The sequence below is a fragment of the Engystomops pustulosus genome, chromosome 1, assembly GCF_040894005.1.
Source record: "Engystomops pustulosus chromosome 1, aEngPut4.maternal, whole genome shotgun sequence".
In the NCBI taxonomy this organism is placed as follows: Eukaryota; Metazoa; Chordata; class Amphibia; order Anura; family Leptodactylidae; genus Engystomops; species Engystomops pustulosus.
In genome coordinates, this window is record NC_092411.1 from 190,210,793 (window position 1) to 190,224,120 (window position 13,328).

General features: G+C 39.6%; 1 protein-coding gene across 7 annotated transcripts in view; it reads right to left on the reverse strand.

The window, feature by feature from the left end:
• Positions 1-13,328, reverse strand: part of WDFY3 (WD repeat and FYVE domain containing 3) — a 152,676-nt gene that overhangs the window by 93,566 nt on the left and 45,782 nt on the right. For all 7 annotated transcript variants that reach the window (XM_072116004.1, XM_072116022.1, XM_072116048.1 and 4 more), the window contains exons 3-6: positions 8,782-8,992; positions 6,423-6,546; positions 5,489-5,598; positions 1,358-1,519 (exon numbers count right to left, since the gene is read on the reverse strand). In XM_072116004.1, the coding sequence (XP_071972105.1) occupies positions 1,358-1,519; positions 5,489-5,598; positions 6,423-6,546; positions 8,782-8,961 (576 nt within the window). In that variant the 5' untranslated portion in view covers positions 8,962-8,992. The remainder of the gene's footprint in view (positions 1-1,357; positions 1,520-5,488; positions 5,599-6,422; positions 6,547-8,781; positions 8,993-13,328) is intronic.

Consider the following 13,328-nt stretch of genomic DNA (forward strand, 5'->3'; position numbering starts at 1 on the left):
CATAGAGCCAGTGCCTGCCCTCCCCTGCATAGAGCCAGTGCCTGCCCTCCCCTGCATAGAGCCAGTGCCTGCCCTCCCCTGCATAGAGCCAGTGCCTGCCCTCCCCTGCATAGAGCCAGTGCCTGCCCTCCCCTGCATAGAGCCAGTGCCTGCCCTCCCCTGCATAGAGCCAGTGCCTGCCCTCCCCTGCATAGAGCCAGTGCCTGCCCTCCCCTGCATAGAGCCAGTGCCTGCCCTCCCCTGCATAGAGCCAGTGCCTGCCCTTCCCTGCATAGAGCCAGTGCCTGCCCTCCCCTGCATAGAGCCAGTGCCTGCCCTCCCCTGCATAGAGCCAGTGGCTGCTCCCCCCAGTATGATAGCCAGTGCCTGCCCCCTTGTATATATCCAATGCCTGCCCCCCATTATATAGCCGGCAGCCCCCTGCCAAGCTTAAAAACCCGAAAAACCCTAAACTCACCTTTCCAACGCCACCCGCAGGTCCTCTTCTGTCTTCAGATTTGGCTCCAGCTTCGGCTCCCTGCACCGTCCCATCGCTTACAACAAGGCGTCAGCCTCTTGCTGACATGATAAGGTGTGCCGATGGTGGCGCACACACTATGATGTCAGCAAGCGGCCAAAGGTGAGTATTTTTTTTTTTTATTAGACTTTGTGCTGAAAAACTAGGCTTATACCGCAATTTATAAATGAATGAAAGTTTGAATATTACAATAAACCAGACTCTCTGTAAAGTATACAGTATGCATGACTTACAGAATGGGATCTGTATAATAATCTTTCTTATGACACAGGGTTTTCATCAAAGCACAATAAAGAAGACACTTTATTGTACTACAAGGAGAAGCTGCATCAGGATTTTGGTTGGATACTAACAACAGTGACTCCAAACAGAGAGGGGAGTGGGGATGGGGAACATTTCATTTCAAAGAGTGGAAAGATGAAATACCCGCCCTCAGCACTTGCAGGAGTTACCTGAGTTCACTTTTCACAGCCCTGCTGCTATTTACTACAATCACAGTGTATGGTTACACAACTCTACAGGCCTTATCTGTCTTAGCTTATGGTCAAAACTGATGGATTCCCTTTACGATATATTAGCACTTCTGTCTTTTGCTCTGCTGTTGCAGCTCCTATAAACAGGGGGAGTAAGAACTGCAGTAATCCAAATCATCTCATTCCCTGCCATATGTAAATTGCAGTGTGCACCATGTTAGGGATTGAAGCTTCCTAGCCCACACGGAGAACTCATTTTCTGATTCTAGGTTAGAACCTTGAAGAAAAGCTCCTAGGAGGTTTTTTTTTTGTAATGAGTTCTTTCCTGTTGCTGCTATGGAAACAACATTTGTGAAAAATTTCTTACCTGCACAAAGACTTTCTGCAGCAAGGCTCTACGCTCTGCCAGAGGTAACTCATTCTCCGCTCCTCCGGGTACCTCAGGCACATGTGGGAGGTCAAAAAATAGGTACAGGCATTTAATTAGGGTGGAAGGCACGGACATCGTTGTCATGCAGTCCACGGTTTTCTAAGGAAAAAACATATATTGATGTAAAACCATACAAAACAGAAGAAAGCTGTAATGATTAGAGAAATAATTATACATAGACATCCTATGTAATAGAGTAACTATACATCTCCTAAACACACTGTAAATAATTAATTTACAGATATACAACATTTTACTACAATCCCCATACCCCACATTACATACTATAAGAAGAATATGAAAAATATCCAGAAAATGTCTTGCAAAAGTATAAAAGGTCAAAACAGAAAAGAGATAACTGCTGATATACACTGCTCAAAAAAATAAAGGGAACACTAAAATACAACATCACAAATGAATGAAATATCCCAGTTGCAATTATTTCATTGTGGGATGTGTGGAAAATAATAAAACATAAAAATGATAATGAAAATAAATATCATAGGAGGGTCTGGAATTGGTGTTATACTTAAAGAGAAAATAAAAAATAAAATTTCAGGCCGATTCAATTGCAATGGAATGCCTGAAGTCATGGAAATGAGGCTTATGTGTGGCCTCTACGTGCCTGTATGACCTGCCTACAATTCTTGGGCATGCTCAAGCAGATGGAAAGAAATTCCATTACTGACCTATTGCTAAACTGGCCATGCTGGAGGATTTTGCAGGCAGCAGAAAGTTCTGCACAGTGTCTCCTGATGTCACCTTTGTCACATGTGCTCAATGTGAACCTGCTCTCATCCATGAAGTGCACAGGAAGCTAATGTCGTATCAGACAAGCTTAGTGTCCTCAGTGGAAAGTGTTGGACAGCCAATAAAAATGAGAACACAGAAATGGTCTGTGGTCACCACCTACAGAACCACTCCTTTACAGGGGTTGAGTGCAATAACAAAATGCAAAAGTGGCCAATGCAACAGCCAATAAGAATCAGCACAGGCAAATGGTCTGTGGTCACCGCCTATAGAACCTAATTTCTACCCGTTGTATAAATTAATTTCACAAATTGTACAAAATGTACAGAAATTGAGCCACATGATATTGTCAATATCAACCAATTGTATTGTTCAAAATAAGGAATAAAAGAAAGCAGCACTCCAAAATTAAATTAAATCCATTAACTTTATTCATCAGTGGATGATGCAATGTTACGTTGCACAAGTCAAAGACCTGCATCATACCACTGATGAATAAAGTTAACCACTAATGGATTGAGCTACTCTTGGAGTGCTTTTGGCCTTTTTTTCTTATTGTACCACGTAGGATCCTGGCAACTGGGATCTTTTGCCCATGTGCCCCCATCTACCTAGGTTTACTGCTAACCTGTGCCATACTGGAGGCTGTTCTACATCGATTACTTTGGATAGAATTTTAATAAGCACCCTCCAGCTCAACTGCATGGTTTGCCAGCCACCGAGAACCAGAGGGAAAACAAATACAGCTGCATTTCAACAGTGCAAATTCAAGACGATGGTGCAATAAAATATCAAATACCATAAATAGACTTTTTTCCGGTATTTATTACTGAGGTGTAATGTAAACCTTCCGTACATTGAAGTTTTTGGGGAATAGAGGGTCCATTCACCTTTCAATAGACTTGCCATTCACCTTTCATTTTGAGCTAACACTGCCCTCTCTTAAAACATAGATTGTAATTAAGAGCCATGATGCAGGTGTGAACTGGCTCTTACAGTGATAACTTAGTGCCAGGGCCATTCACCAAATATATACAATAGCCTAATCCACATAATATAAAAGTACTACTGATTGTCTTTTAACAGTCTCTTCAATGTATTATTTAGAGAAATATGCCATGCTTTCATTTTTAATTTTTATACTTTATTAAATTGTGGTAACAACCTTAGAAATAAATATTACTTTCAAGTATTTGACAACCTCAGAGCGGCTATTTCTCTATTGTTGTACTTACTGACATGGTAATAAAATCCACAGAAGGCCAATGGCTAAATTTACAAGATAAAAACAATTTAGCCATTGCTTATGTGTGCCAGTTATAAGGCTGTTCATTGAATGGAGAACATTAAATGTTAAACCTATTCTGTAGGGCACTATAGTACTCCCATTAACAAAGGGAAAATATCTTTGCACTGTCAAAGCTAGAAAAATATAACAAAATTGTGAATACTCAAATGTTGGTACAATTTAATGGGCAAAAAAAGAAAAAAGATGTTGACGATAGAAAACTATGCAGAGACTACGCAGGGCTCTTTATCAAGGATGGACAGGTGGATTGTATTGGTGATGTCCAAAAGGCTTCAGTAAAAGATTAGTGTTCCGTTGATGGTGGGGTGTAAAATGAAGTTGTATAAAATGCTTGTTGAAAGTTTTTAGATGTTGCTCATATGATCAAGATATTATCAATGTAACAATAATAAGCCACAGGCCTGATGGGAACGGTATACACTTTCAGGCACAGCCATGAAAAAACATTGCATACTGTTGCATTATTTTCTTTCCCATTGCTGTACTGTTCTGCTGTCAATAAGTTATAAAAAAACAGATGTGGCATCAATGGCTATCCTGTCGCGATGACCTAACACTATACTAATCCACCTTGGTGTAGGCAGGGATGTAACTTGTCGGGATGCAAACACTTGGACCATGAAGTATTAGGTGGGCTCATATGGTGCATTATAAATTATACATTATAGCACACATTTTGTATTGTAGCCCAATGGCTTTAAGTTACATCTCTAGGTACAGGATATTGGCATGAAAAAATCCAACCTGCATGGTAGCTACAATGGTTCATTACTGTATGGTTGGGGATGTTTTTTTCATAGGTCAGTGGAGTCTCAGTGGAGTCTCATTTAACAGTGGGAGGATTAGAAGATTAGGGAATTCAGGTGGGTTTCCATAATAGGACATCTCAGTCATCAGAAAATAGTGGAAAGATATATCAACGTCATAGGAAATTATTGTATTCTTTAAATGGGTATTCCCATCTCGGCATTCACATTTAATTAAGTTCATTTGTAAACATTTCTTCAACTGGATGTTATCAGAAATTATCTTCACACAGGAACATTTTTATAAATAAATGTAGCCATGTTATCCCTTAGAAACAAGATATCTTCCTTGGATACGACCACCCTGCAGCCACCTTTGGCAGCGGTGGAAAGACCCTAGGCTATTGACTCCTACCTGACCACCTGGCTTCAGCGATCATTACCACAGGACGGCTGTAGGATATGCAGTAACTCCCAGACATCAAAAACATTTTTTTTTCCGCTTTTGCTATCTTTTTACTCTCACTACAGCTGAGGTGGTCATATCCAAGGACGCAGTCTTGTTTCTAAGGGACCATATGACTACATTTTTGAGAAATTATCTTCACACAGGTAAATTTTTTTTAATAACAGCTAATAGAAGAAATGTATAGCGAATAACCTGGGGAATCAAATGCTATCCTGCAGTCATCATTGATCCTTCAAGCTGATTGACCCGATTAAGATGTTACTCCGGTGTTGAAAAGCTCACCTTTACTTCAACTGATTAAATGAGGACACCCTTCCAAGATTAATTTGTATTCAGTAGCACTTCAAATGACCCAGGTGGGTCAAGAAGTGTCAGTGAGGTGTCAGTATGTGGCACCAGAGGCCAAGAAGGGATATGGTCAGTGTGCAAACCGAGGTCAGGCCAGGGTGTATATATAGGTCTGCTTCCATGATCCTCCATCAGCAACCATAATCATATAAGAGGGGACTGTGACTTGGAATAGTATATAGCAGCACAGACGTGTTACTGACATTACATTACTTATCCGCTCACAAAGACTTTTCTCTAATTGTGTTAAAATGAGATTAAAGTAGCTAACCCCTTTAAATCAGACAGTGATTTGTTAACATTGGCCCCCGTTAACCATATCACAGACAGTGCACCTGCATATATCTGCAACTAAGATCATTCACATTATATAATCACTGTCCATTAGCATTATTCCGGGTGCAACCCCATGCGTTATTAACATTAGCTTGGGTAAAGCTACATACCTGCCCAGATGAGGCTAAGAGATTAATGACTGTAAGAAGCATCCACCCTCTGCTGGTCTCTTCACTCTGATTGATCTCAAGGAACTGGACTATGGCTCGACTCGCGGCCTCTGGAAACAAAGACAGATGGTCAGGAATATGATCAATTTGTTCCTAACAATTTGTATGGATTTTTGTTGTATTCGGTCATTAATCCATCAGAACGTAGGCAATGTGTGTCATGATTTATAGAATGTCCAGAAGAGACTTAAGTATTACTGATATGGAAAACATTACATACAGTCAAAGAGCAATTCTTATACAAGAATAAAAAATGTGAAAAAATAAGCATTTATGCAATTTTTCCAATTAAAGTGTTTTTAAGAAGTAGTGACTTTTACCAAACTATGTTATAAATATGTAGAGCATTATTCCATCTCCCTTTCTCAGGTTCAGCTACAGATGCAGAGGGTGCGTGTACTTCTGCAATAGTGAAAGTCTTTCCAGCAGCTTCTTCTATATTCTTCCTTCTGCTGACTGTCTGGAGGGGGAAACACTTTAAATGCGTATATCTCCTGAACCACTGCACATAGAAACACAATTATAGACAGGAGAATCTCCCCTTTAATATGATATATAGATTGTATGGATGATTAACAAAACCGGAGATAATTGTGTTTTTTAGATGCCAGGGTTCAGGAGATATAGCCGTTTGAAATTGGCTACTGTCATGACGTAAATAAACGTCCTTTTGGCAATCTGTCACTTATACTGACGTATATTTAGGTGGAGTGGTCGTTAAGAGGTTAACAAAACTAGGATTAAAAACATACTAAGCGCCATAAGAATGTATGAGGACGTACTGCCCGCCGTCTGAATGAGGCCTAAATCATCATTAAAAAAAACAAATGATAGTATCCTGCTACATTAATAGAATCTATCCAATAGGACAAACCTGTGGACTTGTTAGATGCTCTTCTTCTTATTTCAGTGACCATCAATCTGGAAACTTGCGTGGTAAACTGTAAAAGGTCTGAGAACTTTTCAGTCATTGTGCTGGGTGGTGCACTACCAAACACCTAAGAATAAACACATAAAGATAATACAATTATTGAGTCAGTCCCTATAAATTGGACTATTTTCAATAAACATGTTTGATTGTTGAGGGTCACCTTTCTTCTACACAACCCCCTTATATAGGTGTACAATCACCTATATAGAGCTTTCTGCTCCTTATAATTGTGGTACACCCTCAGGTAACATTACATGAGGGTGTACTCAATGGAAAGCGTTAAAAGGGAACTTGTGAGGGATATTCGAGACACTTCAGGTGTGCACCACGTAGAATGAGTGTGGAAGGTAGAAGGGAAAGGTAAAATATAACTTATTCTTATTATTAAAATCATTGACAAACACACAAAACAAAAATAAAAATACGGCAATTGTAACTATAGCCCTATCTTCATATACACCAAATGACCCTTATTTGGGATACTAAACTAACCACATGTCCTTATGAACTTATGGTTAAGTATCCCAAATTGCCTTCTACGAGTGTTGTCTGAAGCCACATTATAAAACAGTTGTACTTACCTTTGCTCCCAGCGCCTGTTGTACGCTCTAATAAATCCAAGTAGTACACCTAGGCTTCAGTGCATACACAACCGCACATCAACAGTGAAGCAGCTCCCCCCTTCATTAAAGCAAGCGCATTTATAAATCCCCCTCCATCCCATTGGACTTACCCAAAGTCAGACTATTTTTACCAGTTTTTTTACCAGACTTTTACCAGTTAAAGCAATGAGAAGCTCTGGCACACAAAATGCTGCTTTGCAGAAAACCGGCTTTTAGATTTGGGCCAGAGATTTATTTCATCAAGAGTAACTAAACCTTTGAAGCTAATTTTTATATTAGAAAGCGCAGTTTATAATAAAAAAAACCTTTGAAAGACTTTGTCAAGTAAAGCAGCTTCTCTGTGTCTTTCACCTGTATTGAGCAGTATCTGAGTTCCATCCACTTCAGACAGATAGGAAGGTGAATGATTAGTCTTTCCATTCCCAGAGAGAATTCTCCTTGATGATTCAGGGCTTTGAGGAGACTTTCAAAGGCTTTACCAGGTTCTTATCTGATCAGCCATCAGTGGGTTAAGGAGAGGGAAAGACGACTGACACAAACTGCTTAACCTCTTAACGTGCATTGCACAGAGCCTTTAAGCACGTATGAAGACGGCTCACAGGGTCAGCCCGCGTCATACAAAGGAATGGTTTGCTGCATATTGCAGCAAACACCAACCACTAATACCCACGATCGGTGCTAGGCGGTGGCATTTAAAAAATGGCAACCATTTTTGTTGAGATGCTGCTCCCCATGAGCGTGATTCGGTTGCCATGACAGCCTTGGGTCTTTGTAACAAATCTACTGAAGCCATTCAGCCCCAAGTCTTACAATCACCCCCTTTTCCCTAGAACTGATTTAAAACTAAATAAACCGTAAAAATCAAAACATATTACGTATCGCCACGTCCCAAAATTCCCAATCAAAATATAAAAATGGTTATTCCCAGCGGTGAACTGCACAACGGAAAATAGCCCCCAAATGTCCGAGATACCAATTTTACACCATTTTACATCACAAAAAAATATAACAAAAAAGTGATCAAAAGGTCGCTAGCTCCTAAAGATGGTAGCAATTAAAACATCAGCTCGTCTAGCAAAAAAATGCCGTCTTACACAGCTCCGTACACCATAGTATGAAAAATATAGTTTTCCCATAAACATTCTGTATCAATTCAACAGGAAGCTTCATTGTTTTGTTCCTGTGGATGAACACCGGTCCATGGTCATGTGATGTCACACAGGTGCACAGCTCCTCAGCATCACAGAGCTGTGTGCTATAATGAGCCGTGCACCTGTGTGCATCACATGACCATGGTTACCCACAGGAAGAAAACAATGACGTTTCCTATAGAATGACAGCAAGCAGAGATCTATGAACTGTAAAGAATTGATATTTTCAATATTTCAATTATTTACTGGAATTTGCTAAAAGTGAAAACCCCTTTAAATAAGAAAGGTGAAGGGAAATGAGGGACATGGAAACATATTTTGTTAATAAAGTATATAACAAAGTTTAGTTTTATCATCAGCACTGTTTATTTATACAATTTTATTGAAAGTTTAGTTAAGCTTTGAAGGCACTAAAAACTAATTTGGACAAAAAGGAATCTATATTTTCAGACACATTGCTCAATGATTACAATGAGGAAAATGTGAGAAAATAAAATTGCAAGGAAATCCGCCACAAATTAGACTTACCCTATTAAAGACTGGCAACATCATGTAAAGTTTTTCTTCCTGTTCCTTCTGAGTCATGTGCCTGGCAGGATGACAAAGCTCAGTGAAGAGCCGCCTTAGATGCATTAAGCCAAGTGCATTGTCTTGTGGGCTGCACTCCTCTTGCCGAGGCCGGCCCATGATTCTCTTCACCATATTCATGGTTGCACGTTAGTTAAAGCAACCCTCTCACCTAAAGGGTAAAAATGTAAATGTAAATTTTTATGATGTATCCTTGAATAAAAATGAGAGCACACAATAAAATACAGTAGTTGCTATGTTCCCTTACACATTACATAGTAGATCTGAATGGAGGAAGAACTTGTGCAGTAGCATTAGGTTGTCCCATACTACAGGCATTCCCAGGCTGATGCCAGTAGGGCTAATGATGGGCCCCAGCTGTCAAGTGCCATCACATCACATTATCACTGGCAGCTTATAGACAAACACTGGCTACTCTGTTCCAGAAACAAAGCCACACTTGTGCTTAGGTCGTGTGTGCTAGTGAAGCTATATGGAGCCGAGCTGTAACCCCACACTCCATATCCATAAGCAGGTAAGGCTAAGTTTCATGAAAAACTGCAGTCCCAAAAATGTGTGGAAATTCTCAAGTCTGCATTTTTCATCTAGAACACAACTTTTGTTATCACATATCCCAAAAACCTTCCCATTTAAAAAGGTTACCCAATAAAACTGAAGGCAATCAAATAACAGCAAAGCATAAAATTGCTGTATATCCTTAGCCTAGGGGGGCACCATCTATTGCCCACATCTTGCCTTGTCATTTGGGACATTCAGCAGATAATACACAGTATATGGATAGAATAGAAGAGAAGTTTAGCGGAAGTCAGATTGATACAAATTATCATTTTAGTTGTAGTTGTTTAAATTTGTCACAACGATATCAACCCTGGCATTGCAAGCTGAGAGTGTGTGCGGTCATAGTATGTACATTTTCTCATCAGCCCATTACCGCACCAAAAAGAGGAGATAATATCATAGCACGCTGAGTGCCCCTCAGCATGGCTGCAAAAACTAAATTATGTTGTCACATCCAATAAATCTCAAAGATGAACCCAGGCCATTTTTTCAAAGAGGAAGACTCTTCTGGCTTCTTTTCTCATTAAAACTTAAAATACATACAACCAATTGTAGTAGCGTGAAAGCAAAGCAGCACACCGGCTCCGAAATATGAGCAATGATTAACCAATTATTTTCTGACAAACTCTACATGAAATGAATAAAGTCCACTTAAAGTGACATTACATATCAGATTAACAATGCTTGAAACCAACGATTTTCACAGAGATGACCAACTACTGGACACCTATGACGGTGCCGTAGACAGATGCTATTTTGCATGTTGAGAATTACATCTTTGATACTTGATGTCATGAAAGATAATTTGCTTATTATCAATCATTCTCTCATGTGCACAGCTGCATAGATGGATGGGCAAAAACCGGTTGGCAGCTGTTCTGTTTACACAACTATTTTCTTTTTATTACATTTATTGCAACTGTAATTAATTATTCCAACCAGTCACTCAAAAAAACGTATATAAACTACAGCATAGATGTAAACTACAGGTTAATTACACGGCACTCACTGGACTAAAACAAGTATTAGCTCTTGATTCTTTTTTATGTATTTTGTCTACGGTTTCAAATATTCAGCATAAACACTTTCAATGACTTTTTCAGAACTCAATTGAATGTTCCCACAATAAAGAGGAGATCAGAATACTGTAAAATCGTTCTAGATAAATCAAGCGGACAGCCATAAAATAAAAGTCATACCTTGATCTTTCAAAACATAGGCTGCAAACTGCAAAACCATAAAATAATCTATAGGCATTTGAAATAAGCCAATTTATTATAATACAGGCAGTCCCCGGGTTACATACAAGATAGGGTCTGTAGGTTTGTTCTTAAGTTGAATTTGTATGTAAGTCGGAACTGTATATTTTATCATTGTAATCCCAGCCAGAACTTTTTTGGTCTCTGTGACAATTGGATTTTAAAAATGTTGGGTTGTCATAAGAACCAGGATTAACACTAAAGCTTCATTACAGACACCTGTGATAACTGTTATAGCTGATCATTGTAGCCTAGGACTAAAGTACAATAAATTACCAATATCCAGAGGTCCGTTTGTAACTAGGGGTCGTATGTAACTCGAGTGTTCTTAAGTAGGGGACCGCCTGTATAGCCATACTGCAACTTCACTATTACATGGATGTGTTAATTTAGTCTTTCAGCTTTCCAATCCCCTCTTCTTTTCTGTTTAATGGCCACCAGCTTCTCAGCCTACTCTTAGGTTGGTCTATAGGGGAAGTTTCTAAGACTTCTCCATAAGTACTGCTCATGAAGTTGTAGAATCCACGCCCCACGCAAAGTGTATCTCCGATTTCATAATAAAGTTATAAAATTGTCAAATGCTTTGACAATTCCCACTTTCAAAAACACAGAACAATGCTCTTTGTGTTGCTCACCTTTGTCTTTCCAGAGTAATGGCAATACACTTGATACAATGGGGCACATTTACCAAGGGCGCCTCATTTAGAAGAGGATTTTGTTGCACGTGATCGGATTTTGGTGCATCGGCGCTGGCTTTCATGCGACACAAATTGGGGAGGGCGGAACGGCGGACGATCCAACCGATTCGAACAGAGCGCAGCACTTAACTTTGAAATTGTGTTGCAAGCCAAGCACTTACATGCACCGGAAAGAAGATGGTGAACTCCGGCGGACCTGAGCAGGGAACCGACACATGCACGATATCAGGCGCATGATCTACATGAATCGCTGCAGAGTTCATCCTCATCGGACATTCCGGATCGGGGATAGCGCAGGGACAGCGTAAGTAAATGTGCCCTTATCTGTTTTCTCCTGAAAGAGGTTAAATAGCAATCCTGTTCAGCTCTAGTTGGAATCATATTTAATTTGCTTCTAAGTTCAGGTCCAGGGTTTGGGTGCGCCCCGTTTGACCCGGACATTTTGCTAGATTGGCGGTCTTTGTAGCCAATCAGGGATATTGATACCTCCTACCTTGGCTGTGATTGACAAGAGGTGTCCCCATTTATCTCTAATTCCAACAAGTAAATCTCCTGAACACGGCATAGTATCTATATAGTGACTAGCCTTGCAGCCTTCATCACTTGGAGAAGTATGCAATAAATAGTAGAAACCAGCAATGAAATAGTTACATGTGCTGTAACACAGCTTCGGTGATTTAAAGAAAGTTTCTGAATAGCAGAGGAGGAGTGAAGAATCTATTATATTGCAGAGATACAAAGAAATGTAAGCACTAGGATCGAGAGACTAATGAGAAACAGAGGAGCCCTTCTATCTATCTCACTATTCTTTGTAGGAGACTTCTGCATCCACAGAGCTGCACATACGCTATACAGACAAGAATTACATTACCTTCTTCTGTATCCAAAGTGAGCAGGGAGCAGTAGCCCCTCCTCTCCAGCATCCAAGTTATGCTAGTGGACCAGCCGATTTATTGAGAAAATTCAATCACAATAATCGCCCCCCACAAAAACAACCAGAAGGTCAGTTTATTTATATAATCTATTGCACAATACACAATACATAAAGGTCTGTGTCACAATAGAGTTTATGGTCAGACACACTCATACTGTGGACCCCTTCAATATTCAATATTTCCCCATTCAATTTCCAGCACGACACATCACCATTGAGGTTAGTGATTGGCAGAAATAATCACATGATGGCAAACAGGATACTATAACAACTGTGACTAGTAATGTGGCAGCTGTGATGCAGACACAAAAAAGAGGGACACTTCTTTATTGAAAAGTGTAGCCCTAGTAAAATTGGTATAAGCTTTCATACCGAAAACACTATACCCCATTATAGTCAGCTTTCTTTACCCCAACATCAAAAAGAGGTTTTATTTGTTTTTTTACGGACAAAAAAAGACAATAGGAGGAAGACCCTAAAGAAATTACCATAAATACACAATTACATGTGGCGAGATAAGTGAATAATAGCATAGAATTAATTACAATGTTTAAACACAACATCTGAAGACAAGAGTGGGCGGCAGCAAATGGTCTGCATGGTATTTTTAGCCTCCGTCGTCTACAAAAGCACTGTGCAGCATGTCTGTAGCAATAAGGGTGGTTATTTATTAAGGTCTGATAGCATTACACTTATTGTGACTAATTGTTTCACAATGGAGAATTCACCATTTGGATCAAACAATGACTATGAACTAATATTTCACTTCTGCAATAATTATATATATATATACACATAAAACTCAACATCCATATTATATAATTAATCAAAGTGGCTATACACTATCAAGTTTGGCATGTACCTTACATGTCAGGATAGAAGGGGAGAAGAGTCCAAAATTACCTATCTTTACAAAAAAAGAGATTAGTTACCAACAAAAGGTGTTTGGTGCGACTTCTGGCCACGGCACATATTTTACACACTATGGGGCAGATTTACTTACCCGGTCCATTCGCGATCCAGTGGCGCATTCTCTGT